We start from the raw sequence: 12828 nt of genomic DNA on the forward strand, positions 1-12828 counted from the left end.
CGAAAATTGGGCCAATTTCGCGCCTATTATTCGATATGTGAGCGCGGTTGGTGGTGAAGTTGCTGGAATTCTTTGTGTGAACGCGCGAAGGTCGCGCACAGGTTATGATTTTGCTGACCTGGGTTTTATTGATGCTCAATTCAACCAGTCAATTGTGGTGTGTATAGGTCGTTTGATATATTTAGAATGTGTGACCGAGGAAGTCTTTGGACTGTTGCTGAAGTGAATATTCTGATTACAGAGTGTGGCAGTGAAAAAAAGTCAGTTTAAATTCGATCCATTTGTGGCTTATGTCTTCTCAAAGTGATGTTCTAAACTAAAGTCTAAACTCTAAACCGACCATTAAGGCATTATTGTTTTGTCGTTGGTTGGCGCTCTTTAACCGTTTTATGCTTTTCCTAAAAAGCTTAGCATTTTTATCGCAGCACCTCGTATTTCAACTTTTTAACGATTCCATGATTCTATGTTTTATTTTGTAAGCTTCCTTTTTAGCTTTGTTTATCCTTGTCATTCTTGGTGGTGACAAACATATTTTATTTAAAAGCTGCTTAATATGTAGGAGAAAGTACTGCGGTGTAATTTGGGCCTCTTAAGCAAAAATTGCAATACCTCAACAGATTATCTCCAATTCCATCTCCGATTTTTGCATTGGTCTAAGTGCAGAAGTCCATTTTACACCACATTCTCTTAACAGCGGTATTTCAGGTTTCCGCTTTTAAATTACAAAGGAGAAATGAAGTATTGTAAAAGTTGATCGTTATCAAATTGCGAAACATGTTTACACGATATTCTGTGCAAAGTAAACTTTTTTAAATTTATTTCTTTGTGGTTTCGGTTCCACTTGATTGAAGAAGCAAAGAACGATTTTCACGTTTGGTATGATCGAGCTGTTTGGATTTCGTCGTAGGGGGTGCTGGAACGCGAAACAGGTGTAACGATCGTGATGTAATAAAATATTTATAAAAATTGGATCTGACTTCTGAACAGTGCCAGCATGCCTTTATTGTATCCAGAATTTTAATACAAATTATTGTGACGTAAAACTGGCTGAAGTCTGCACTTGCAGTCTACTTTTTTAATCCCAGTACCAATGAGAATTTTATCTGAATCATAGGCTTGAGATGAACTGTATCGGACAGCAACCCTCAAACTTTCTTTATCAAAGGTAAATATGAAAATCTCGTGAATCGCTCTCGTGAAATAAACAAAACTTTCATAAACGACGACATAAACAAGTTCATTTTGCATCTGAAGTTGCCTTTGTGTTGCAATTTTAAAGTTAAGTCCAACAAGATTCCTGATCCTACATTCATTATTCGCTGATGATCCTGTTCACTCTTCTTTATTCACTGATGGCCGCAAATTACCGAAAAGACCAAACCAAAAGTTACAACCTTTAGTATATTCTACGCTTAAAACTATACATTTAACTCCTTATATCTCCTACGAAAAGTTTGAACAAAAATTTGGCATAAATCGGTAAAATCTAGTTCAGCCAGTTCTTATGAACCATAACGTCATAAAGCTTGCAAAACGTCATAGTTTATTTCTACCACGAGGAGAATAACTGAGACAACAGTTTCCACACGACAAGGTCTCTGCATCAACAAACATCTCGAATTTCTCTGGAAAGTTTCCTCCAAGCGGTGACGTTTCGGTTGAACCCGTCATGGACGTCGAGATAAAAATTTGTTTCTCTGTTTAATCCAGCAGCGATAAGAGAGTCAGAAAAACATTTGGTGTCGGGCCAATATCCATCTAAACAGGTCCATAGTAAACCAAAGCTTGTAGTTAATGTTTATGGTAATGGTAAATAATAATAATTAATTAAATTAAATATTTTAATAATTAACAAATAATCATAACATTATATAAAATATAAATATAAAATTATAAATAATCACAAAATATTTATAAAAAATAATTAATAAATAATTAATTAACTAAACTTAAATAATCATAAAACTGAGCAACATACTATAACTGCACCAATGCGGGCAAAATCCCCTGGTTGTATTTAGAAAGATGCCCACAGCGTGTCCGACGAAGTAATTGCTGTAATATTTGTAAACGAACGATCGCATCACATCACTTTTGGACTTTCGCGGTTTTCGGAATGTGAAACCAACCAGGACCTGCAAAGCAGGTGATGCTTTTGAGAAAAGACAAATATTTTCCAACATTTTGAAAGCTGAAGCTTGGTTATGTGTATTATACAGTTCGTGTGGTGTGCATGACACGTGTACAATAGGTGCTTTATATTTTTGTCAATGACGTAAAACAATTGGACAGCGCAGCACCAGAAATTTTAAAGAGACAGCCATTGAAGTTAAGTTCAATAAAAACGTTAAGACTTGAGTCACCAGAAGGTTTTCATTACCCAATGTTTTTGTGTAAATTTTTGGTAAAATTTGATACAACTTATAAGTTATTAGAACTCATACTAACGTAAAGTATGTAGCAATTAAACAAAAACAAACCGCAGATTTAAATCTTAATAAATCAAGTTTTTGGTAGAACGGTTTCCTTACGTACAACAGTGTTTAAAATATTTTAAGCCGAGCGAAGATACAAACAGAAATTTGTTTTTTTTTGCTTTGTAAACAAAAACACCAACATGTTTGATCATTACAACAAACACAGTAACGCAATATCTATAAACTTTTTCAAAAATTGGCTTTTTTTGGGAATGAAAACAGCCTAACCTTCACACCGCAATCCCCAGCTGCTTTGTTGATGACGTTCATGGTTGGAAGGAAGTCTGGGTGCACTCTCATTTCCTCGTCGCCAACTGCAATCAGGTGATCTGTCGGTTCATACGTCACCAACGGACAGACTGTGGAACAAAAGATGTTTAGTTGGAAAATGCCTAAACTGAGATTGTTAATATTGTTGTAGATCTTCTTATTTCAAGCGCAAATGAACGAAGCAGCTGGTTTCAAACGAGAAATGTCAACTAACCTGAGGCGTATAACAACCTGAAACTGGGCAAAGCTTTATAGATTACATCTTACTACAGACCGTGTAAATACCAATCTTGTGTTAAAGTAAAAAGTAAACATAAACAAGTATAACTAATGTTTTACTTTTACACTAAATAAACTATCTCACTTCCTCCTGGAGATATCTTAGGATCGCAGCATTGGCGATCAAATGGTCCTCCACACATTCCAGTCGCGTACACTCCGTTGCAGAAGTTGGTTGTGTTTTGGCATCTTCCTCTTGTATTGTTGCAAGCAATGTCTTCACGACTCCATAACTGCTCGTTGGCCATACCTGTAGTTGAACGAAACAGGGTATTTCATTATATAGAATAAACAATGGAGTATATAGTTTCGGACTATTCTTAATATACCAAAATACAGTCAATGTAAATAATGTAACAAATGTAGCTATAATGATAACACTTAGTACTAAATACCAAAATGTTATTATTGCAATTAATGTAGCTAATACAACAAATGCATAATTGTAAGTTGTCAAATTTGCTTTCAATTTTGAACAACTACACCAGTTACATCAGCAACATGTTGTTGTTCAGAGTAGTGAATAGTTTCCATGAATACTGACTAGGGTTAAAATATCGTATTAAACTACTGTAGAAGCCATGAAAGGTTTAAGGAGCCTCTCGCATATCTCGGAATAAAGCAAACATGGTTACATTGAGTATCGCAAGGGAAGCAGCATCTTCTGTGCCCTCCTCCATGACAAAAAGGTAAGGTACGGATGCCATTGTGCTTTTCCTCCCAGCCTCCTGCGCACCTGCTGGTCGGCCAATAAAGACACTCTCCATCGACATTCAAGCATCTCTGGTCCGGGTGTGCTATCAACTTCGACCAACGCCTCAACCAGCTGTCAAAGGGAACAAAGGGACTAAACCTCGCAAGACCTGGAATTAAGGTTTCTCTATCATTGCTTTGTACAAGTGTCGTACGTTGTCATCATGTTACTACAAACAATCCTATTCTGATCCTATACTGTTAGCAATGTGATATGAACAATATAATTAATCGGCATAGAAACGTCAGTACAGCTCGGGTATTCTGATTCAAGTCATAGCTACGTAGGCATTTCTTTCAAAGTAATTTGTATGAAACTTATACTTACAAGCAGGAGCAAAAAACAGGAGCAATGGAGAAATCAATTTCAACATTTTTCTTCAATATTTATCTAAAACTGACAACAAAACAAAAGAATTTTTATCAACGTTCTTGAACCGTCGCTTTATATAGCTTGGCTGTTAGCAAGTGACAAGTGGTGCCTAAGCAATCACATTCTGAGCTATTTAATGTACTTGAAAGGTATAGTTTTTGGAAAAAACAAACAATCTCTTACAATATGTCATAGTAATTATCGACTACCGCACCTTGCCTAACGTACCTGGGCATCCCCTGGTGGTCGAACCGGTTTGATTGTGACGTCAATTCCAGTGATTTCATCACAGATGTTTGAATCTTTTAGGTATCATCGTTGGTTCAAATCACCTGTCTGAGTGGCTGAATGTTATATATTTTACAGGCTTTTCCGGGGCGTAAACCAAAATAGTCACGTTTTTTCACCTTTGTTCTGTCGTAGAGGACGTGGACTAGTTCTACGTCACTATCTTCTATAATTACATCACTATCAAGCGTTTGTTTCGTTTCATATGACACTTGCTGTCAACTCCATCCCAAGTTCGCATTTGACGGAGAGAATCCAGTGTTGATCAGCCAGCACTACATAATACGCATAAAACGAGTGTTTTCTAGTGCTGGAGCGGTAATCTGAGCCTGTCATCGATGCCTGAACATGTCATTCAAACGTCATTTTCTCGTATATGGTGCAGTTTTACCCAATTCTTTGGGATCTTGTGGTGTTTTTCGTAAGGTCACAGGGCAAGAGACGCAGCGTACAGGTTCCCGTTGTGTTCTATGTAGACGTAAGTATATTTTAGAAGAAACTATCGATTGACATCTATTCTACAGCAAACTAAGTTTGCTTTCAAATATGGAGCAGGTTGTGTCACAACAAGACTGCTTGCCTCGGTGAAACTGGCCTAAGGCAATTGCTGGGAGTCTTGGCAGCCGAACAAGAGTCGTGCCAAATAGTGACCCCTTCTAAATATTGACCTCCCTTTGTGACGTAATAACTTGATTGTCTGATAAAGGATTTGACTCAGCACAAAACATACGTCTATTCAGTGGCTGAATACAGGTAGTATGATAGCGTAACGTTTGCGAATGCATGTGTACTGGCAAATAAAATACCATATACAGGTCACAGGTGTTGGCCTACTTCTGTCTGTGCGTTCTGTAAGCTACTTATGTATAAAGCTTATTGCGTATAGAATGAATCAATTTATTACGTCACAAGAGGGTGACAATTTATTACGTCACAATATTTGGCAGAGGGTCACTATTTGGCATAACGCCGGGAAACAGTAACTATTTAATGACGCAGCGTTAAACACTTTCTATTTGATGAACGTTTTTACTGTATTGTGACGGTTACGTCACGAGTCATGAGTTGTTTTTCAAAATGCTTGAATTTTATTTTTGGGATCTTGCAATGCAGTTGTTGACCGGACTTGAATTCTCCTTAATGACGTCAGATAATTACCTCGATTGAACTGGTGTGTCACATATATATACCGATGTAATGTTTACAATCTTTCCCTTTTTACGTGATCGATTTCACTTGTTACCAAGCGCAATGTAACATTCAGTAAGCTTTGCCCGAAGGTGAAAACCTTTGTGTCTTATAATAAATAAAATGGGAACTTTATCATTTAGTAATATGCATAGACAGAATTTAAGCAACTAACAGCATAGTCACGCCGTTTGAGAAATGAGAACTCAAACATCGAAGCAGAAGTAAAACAAGTTATCAACCATCAATCGTCCTCGCTCATATTCTAACAATTACCACCAGCATACGCGGTCTTTATGACAGATGAGTTTGTTGTGTAATACTTCACACGAGTAATACACAAACGAGCTATTATTTGTCATAGTATAACTGCTTTTTCACGAACAATAACCTTTCACCTTTTACGTTTATTACATCTTTTATGTATATAAAGTTTGATTAATGCTTTGCAATTTACGCAATTCTAACCAAAAATATCCAGCACTTGACACGTTCAAGTTTGAGGTAACAAAGACATTCTAAGCAAGGTTGTGGCGTGTCACTGATGCGTGACGTGCGTAGTAGGATAATAAAGAAACAAAGCCGAGAGAAGAGTGGTGAGCATCATCCTTGTTAGTTATACTATTCCATGGTTTCGGTTCCTGGACACTGCGACAACTTTCAGATTTGTGTGCGGAAAGCAGACGCAGTTATACAGTTCTTATGGCTGGAAGTTGGAAGCCTCATTGCTCTGTTGTATTTAAGGTTTTACAAAAAGTATGAAGATCTTGAATTTATGGCAACCTCATACATTTTAGATAAATTCTGACCATCTAACAACAAGCTAAATTGGCATCGTTTAATCACTAGGGATCTGGGAAAAATTCGGGACCAGCACTACAGTTGACTGAATGTCGGAAAGAAACTTAAAAAGCTTTGTTCTAATTTTTGTGGTGATTACTGTGTTGTAGTTTGCTGGTATGGTAGTTTGACGGTGAGAGCACCGAACTTGCCATTATGCCAATAGGTTTCAACACTCGGCGGTCCTAAATCATTTTTGTAATGCCCATTGTCAGGAGACAAACACTGTTTCTTTTTATTCAGTGGTTCATTATAACAACCGTAATCCTGTATTGAATTACGAAAATATTTGAAAATTGTCGCTTACATATTTATTGGCGCCATTTAAGCCCAGTTAAATTCAAACTGTCGAAAAAATGTCTAAAAATGACAATTTTTGCTATGTTTTGGATAGCGAAATGTTTTTTCTGCTTGGTCTTAAGTGTTTTACAAAATCCCTTTAGCCAGTTACGGAATAAGAAGTGATTCATTGTTTTCGACTTGAAACAATGGAAAGGAAATTTTTGAAATAAGAACCGATCCGATGCGTCACACAGTAAGGGCAGAAACTATCTCGTCAACGACAGGAAATGACGACAATTCAAAACGTCACATAGTAAAGATGGAAGCTATGCTCGTAAAGACGATCAAAACAAAGCGATGAAATCATCATCAAGCGTTTTTCTCTTCCGCAATCGTCAAAAAACACGACCACTAAGCTTTATTTACACTTGAGGTATACGCCTACACAACGCTATGATGCAGTGAAATTTGTCTGTATACAGCCAGTTTTAAAATGCTCTAAAATCCCTTCATCTTACGTTAAACGTTGCTCGTGAAACTTAGGCATTTAAGCGATTTGAACAAAATTTTACTTCACTCGACCAACGCCGAGTGTAAACTCTATCACTATGCTGAGTAATTCACGATACTATGCTATGGTTATTTGCGGTTTGAATTGAATCAGGTGTTAACGAAGCTTAATAAAAAAAGTAGGGATGCTGTTAAAACAGTTAAATGATTAATGTGAAATATACTCAACAATATTTACAAATCAACTCACTCAAAACGGTCTGAATAAATTCTTTTCAACAAAATGCTCATATCAAACCGTGGTACAGTTGATATACCATGTCGGTCATTATGTCTGTTGGTCTTAGTGCGACGTTTACGACTATTTCGTCATAAGCTGTAAACCAGCAAAACAACCAAGGCGCTTCGTGTTTACTTTCTATTGACGCTGGATCTTTGCTGAGTTTAAGTTTTTTTCAACCGTATTACGTCACAACTCGTGTTCAACTCGCTTCTGTTGTTTTGCATTTCAGGTTTTGATTTTCGTTGTGGACCGAAGCAGTTTTTATAAGTAATCGTCAAAGTTCGTTTTGCTCGCATTTAGAGAAATCTGTTTAAGGGAAGGGGCTGAAAGGTTGCTTGTAGGTGATGTGCAGGCTATAAACCATAGAACCATTTAATTTTAATTGAACAAAAGTGTTTGACCTTTGACGAAAATTTACTTAAGACTGAATAGCAATATAGGCCTGTATAGGTTATTTAGACATTATTATGCTTTTCAAGGAAAAACATTTCACTTCACTTTTAGATTTTATCAAATATAAGCTACAGCTTGGTCAATGTCAAACAACTAACTATGAACTGTCTTATCCCTTTCATCCTGCTGTCAGTTGCTGCCATATACGCGGGTATGTCACATTGAGTTGTCAGTGTATATTTAGTTTGACAATGAAAAAATAATAAGCATATTAAGTTTAGGTAGTTACAAGTTGTGGCTTTGAATTGGGATTTGTCAGTTTATTCCTTTTCTTCAGACGCCGACAGCCGTTGTATCGCAATGGGTGGCACGTGCAAAGATTGGAAGGCAAACACTTGTGATGCCGGGTGGAAGAAGGGGCTTTGCTTAGGTGATAAATATCGAAGATGCTGTCTCCGCTGCGATTCCACTTGTACGTTTTGAAAAGCATGTCTTCTAGATTATTCTTTAAGCGCCCATAACATACTGGACATGATTTGTTGTTTTACTTTACACCATAACCCACAGGCAACTCGAATGAAAACTGGTGGGACATTAACCGTGATTCCAAATGCAAACGAGCATCAGGAGTTTGCAAGCATAACAGCAATCGCTGCGAGGGAACATACCAGGGCGGAAAATGCGGAGGACCATCGGAGAGACAGTGCTGTGTGCCAACTAGCACAGGCGGTAAGAATTCTGTATTTGAATAAGGGCCACGATAAAGGTAGAAGTACTCGTTGACTAGCAAGGTTTTCAGTTTTGCCTACACGGTTCCTTAAATATTAAAGGTTGTCCGTTGGTGGTGTATCCACAAACGTCACACATACGAGGATACAACGGCCAAGCTATTCGGGTTCATCCGGATTTTGTCGGATCAATGAACAAGATCAAATCCGCAGCAGTGTGGTGTGACGTCAAAGTCAGTGCGCTCTGATAAAACGCAGCAAATTGATGGAAATTATCTGCGATTTTTGCAGCGGTTATTTTAATTTTTTAGGTGTGGGTGACTCATTCTTTCCGAAAGCAAGGACAGCCGCTATCTGGCGCCATTGTTATACCTGCGTCAAGGAGCAACCACTTGGTGGGGCATGCCATCGATATGAACGTCCAGTCGGCCCATGGCTGGTGTAACAGTAAATGTCTTCAAGGTAAAGTGTGACGTTAATTTAAAGTCTATAGCAGCGGTTCCCAAACTTGTCTAAAAATTTGTCCGGCGGACCCTTTGCAATTATTTAGATATTTCGCGGCCCTATAAAAATCAAAGAATGCTATTGGGAAAAATGCAAAAACTGTGACAACCAAGCCACGTGACTCTATGTTACGTCACAAGCCTCCGCGTAGAAAAACATCTGCATCAGAAATGATAATGGGAAGACCTTGATTGAACTGGTTCGGAACTTGGAAAACAAATACGTCAGAGGTCAAACTTGGCCAAGATGATGCAACTTTTGAAGAAAAACAACGAACGGACAAAAAAAAAGATTTATGCTACAAAAGAATGGGATGGTTTTTTTAGAGAGTCTAAGAGGGTTGATGAGATACAGTAAAAAAACGAGTGCATTAAAACGTGATTACCTAAATTACATTTTTTGGGCGACTGAAGGCTATAAATAAAAGTGTATTCTGTTGCTGCCGGGGTATTCATTTTTTTGCAGGCGATTTATCAATAGGTAAGTGTACGTTAAATAACATTTACATATTGATGTAAACCGAAAAAATCAAACTTCACGGTCAGAAGTGAGAGGGACTCATATGCCAACCAAGACGATAGCTAAGTCAAATACAGCTATCCATTGTGACGAAACCTAAACGTCATAAAACCACACCAATGAAAGTAAAAGCAAAAACTAACAAATACGGTAAGCGTTTAATGGGATGGGTGCACTTGTTTTGCTGCAACTAACTCATCAATGTTTGGTTTGGTTTTGGATAGCGCAACTCTCATGTCGTGTACTACATCCACCCTCTGAAACTGTTTAAAGCTTTAAAGACTAATTCTTAATGCGGACCCTCTGAAACTGCTTTACGGACCCCAGTTTGGGAACCGCTGGTCTATAGGCTACGTAGGCTGAGATTTACAGAAACAGTGATTCGTGAAATTTTGCAAGTATCGAAGTTACCTGTTTAAATATAGACTACTCCATCTGCTGATTGGGTGCAAGGTTGTCGCACACAGCAACTTAACGCTATCAAATTCATTTCTTACAGCAAAAAGCGATAAAGGCGCGGAATGTTTCATCAACAGAATAATTGCCGACGGTTTGAGATGGGGCGGAAACTTCAACAGAAAAGATCCTGTACACATTGACGATTACTACAATCGTTATATTGGGCAGTATGACAGCGTGTTTCAATCTGTGCAAAATCAGTGTAATTAGAACTTTCGATATCTGATTCTTTGTCTGTTTAGCGGTTCTGCCAGCATGATGTGACGTGCTATGTTGTGTATAGCTGTATGTGAGTGCAATGTATTAACTGGAAATGTCTTAATTTTATCGGGATCCCGAAAATGCCAAGTAAATACGCATTCAGTCAATAATGCCACATGCAGGTTTGTACATACAGTCAATAATGCGTTTTTTGTTTATAATCCCTCAATGTATAACGTTTTTATATAACCAAGTGATCAAGACGTTTTTAAACTGCCCAAATATTGCAATACAAACTAAAGGCAATAATACAAAGTTGTCACAATTGGTTGGTAATTTGCAAACGCATATTAGCGGCTGAAAATTCCAATTCTTTAGACCTAGCCTAAACTCTTAGCAGCCACAAAAACCATTTTTATTTCGTTTGATGCAAATTTTAGCTTTGTGTACATGTTCTTAATAAATATTTGTAGGCTTATAACCACGTATGGTTTTTTTTTCGCTATTACCATATGATTGTACTTACATATAAAAAACTCTGTTCTAAAACGTAAGTGCAAACCGACAAAAGCTTTCAAGACTTTTTGCGGAAAAAGAAATATTGGCTTAAACAGATTGCATTTTTGCTGTAGGTAATAATGACGCTGTAGATATGGGCGTTGATTAGCTTTGTATAAAGGTTGTTTAAGGAGCCTCTCGCATATCTCGGAATAAAGCAAACATGGTTACATTGAGTATCGCAAGGGAAGCAGCATCTTCTGTGCCCTCCTCCATGACAAAAAGGTAAGGTACGGATGCCATTGTGCTTTTCCTCCCAGCCTCCTGCGCACCTGCTGGTCGGCCAATAAAGACACTCTCCATCGACATTCAAGCATCTCTGGTCCGGGTGTGCTATCAACTTCGACCAACGCCTCAACCAGCTGTCAAAGGGAACAAAGGGACTAAACCTCGCAAGACCTGGAATCAAGGTTTCTCTATCATTGCTTTGTACAAATGCTGTACGTTGTCATCCTGTTACTACAAACAATCCTATTCTGATCCTATACTGTTAGCAATGTGATATGAACAGTATAATTAATCGGCATAAAACGTCAGTACAGCTCGGGTATTCTGATTCAAGTCATAGCTACGTAGGCATTTCTTTCAAAGTAATTTGTATGAAACTTATACTTACAAGCAGGAGCAAAAAACAGGAGCAATGGAGAAATCAATTTCAACATTTTTCTTCAATATTTATCTAAAACTGACAACAAAACAAAAGAATTTTTGTCAACGTTCTTGAACCGTCGCTTTATATAGCTTGGCTGTTAGCAAGTGACAAGTGGTGCCTAAGCAATCACATTCTGAGCTATTTAATGTACTTGAAAGGTGTAGTTTTTGGAAAAAACAAACAATCTCTTACAATGTCATAGTAATTATCGACTGCCGCACCTTGCCTAACGTACCTGGGCATCCCCTGGTAGTCGAACCGGTTTGATTGTGACGTCAATTCCAGTGATTTCATCACAGATGTTTGAATCTTTTAGGTATCATCGTTGGTTCAAATCACCTGTCTGAGTGGCTGAATGTTATATATTTTACAGGCTTTTCCGGGGCGTAAACCAAAATAGTCACGTTTTTTCACCTTTGTTCTGTCGTAGAGGACATGGACTAGTTCTACGTCACTATCTTCTATAATTACATCACTATCAAGCGTTTGTTTCGTTTCATATGACACTTGCTGTCAACTCCATCCCAAGTTTTCTCATTTGACGGAGAGAATCCAGTGTTGATCAGCCAGCACTACATAATACGCATAAAACGAGTGTTTTCTAGTGCTGGAGCGGTAATCTAAGCCTGTCATCGATGCCTGAACATGTCATTCAAACGTCATTTTCTCGTATATGGGGCAGTTTTACCCAATTCTTTGGGATCTTGTGGTGTTTTTCGTAAGGTCACAGGGCAAGAGACGCAGCGTACAGGTTCACGCTGTCAACAACAGTCTTTCGAAGTCAACAACACAATGAACAGAAGAAGGATTTATGCATCACAAAGAAGTTACGTCATCATATAAATAAGCGATGAATTCCACACGTAGGCTTATGACATAACATAGAATCACGTGGTTGCGGTTCGGTTGTCACATATACACTTTTATTTATGCTCCCAATCGCCCGATATTAGAATCGTGGTAATGACGTTTTGCTTTGAATGAACTTGTTTCACGATATAAAATTAACTTTTTATTTCTCGACTTTTTCTATCTGCTTAAAAAATGGAATTCATCGCTTATTTATATGATGACGTAACTTCTTTGTGATGCATAAATCCTTCTTCTGTTCATTGTGTTGTTGACTTCGAAAGTTGCACCATCTTGGCTAATTTTGGCCTCTCAATTCCCACGTGTGTGTTTACCAATCGTTGTGCCAGTTCAATTGAGGTAAGGTCTTTTCTCTTCGCTTCTGATCACGCGGTCTTCACATGATCATTTCCGATGCGGAT

The 12828-nt window shown here is 37.9% G+C and overlaps 2 protein-coding genes and 1 long non-coding RNA gene across 7 annotated transcripts; 1 reads left to right on the forward strand and 2 right to left on the reverse strand.

Moving 5' to 3' along the window:
* Positions 1-1522: 1522 nt before the first annotated feature.
* LOC143458052 (uncharacterized) lies at positions 1523-6075 on the reverse strand. Of its 2 annotated transcripts, XM_076955287.1 has the most exons (8): positions 4560-6075; positions 4381-4488; positions 4108-4176; positions 3662-3889; positions 3112-3276; positions 2706-2836; positions 1979-2135; positions 1523-1758 (listed from the first exon to the last, which is right to left on the reverse strand). In XM_076955287.1, the coding sequence occupies exons 3-8, from the start codon at positions 4151-4153 to the stop codon at positions 1604-1606; spliced, it is 882 nt and encodes a 293-aa protein (XP_076811402.1). In that variant the 5' UTR covers positions 4154-4176; positions 4381-4488; positions 4560-6075; the 3' UTR covers positions 1523-1603. The 2 variants fall into 2 exon arrangements, with proteins under 2 accessions (XP_076811402.1, XP_076811401.1); XM_076955286.1 differs by lacking the exons at positions 4381-4488; positions 4560-6075 and having other exon boundaries at positions 4108-4267.
* Positions 6076-6079: 4 nt separating this feature from the next.
* On the forward strand, positions 6080-10828 carry LOC143458016 (uncharacterized). Of its 3 annotated transcripts, none has more exons than XM_076955284.1 (8): positions 6366-6384; positions 7773-7880; positions 8048-8147; positions 8274-8408; positions 8504-8665; positions 8767-8897; positions 8976-9126; positions 10187-10828. In XM_076955284.1, exons 3-8 carry the CDS (start codon positions 8096-8098, stop codon positions 10354-10356), a joined length of 801 nt encoding a protein of 266 aa, XP_076811399.1. In that variant the 5' UTR covers positions 6366-6384; positions 7773-7880; positions 8048-8095; the 3' UTR covers positions 10357-10828. The 3 variants fall into 3 exon arrangements, with proteins under 3 accessions (XP_076811398.1, XP_076811399.1, XP_076811400.1); XM_076955285.1 differs by having other exon boundaries at positions 6368-6384; positions 7773-7884; XM_076955283.1 differs by lacking the exon at positions 7773-7880 and having other exon boundaries at positions 6080-6384.
* An 86-nt stretch (positions 10829-10914) lies between these two features.
* Positions 10915-12600, reverse strand: LOC143458111 (uncharacterized). 2 transcript variants are annotated; one of them, XR_013117669.1, is made up of 4 exons: positions 11972-12600; positions 11793-11900; positions 11522-11590; positions 10915-11304 (listed from the first exon to the last, which is right to left on the reverse strand). It is a non-coding gene; the product is annotated as an uncharacterized LOC143458111 (long non-coding RNA). The 2 variants fall into 2 exon arrangements; XR_013117668.1 differs by having other exon boundaries at positions 11793-12597.
* Positions 12601-12828: the final 228 nt, after the last annotated feature.

The sequence above is a fragment of the Clavelina lepadiformis genome, chromosome 1 (genome assembly GCF_947623445.1).
Source record: "Clavelina lepadiformis chromosome 1, kaClaLepa1.1, whole genome shotgun sequence".
In the NCBI taxonomy this organism is placed as follows: domain Eukaryota; kingdom Metazoa; phylum Chordata; class Ascidiacea; order Aplousobranchia; family Clavelinidae; genus Clavelina; species Clavelina lepadiformis.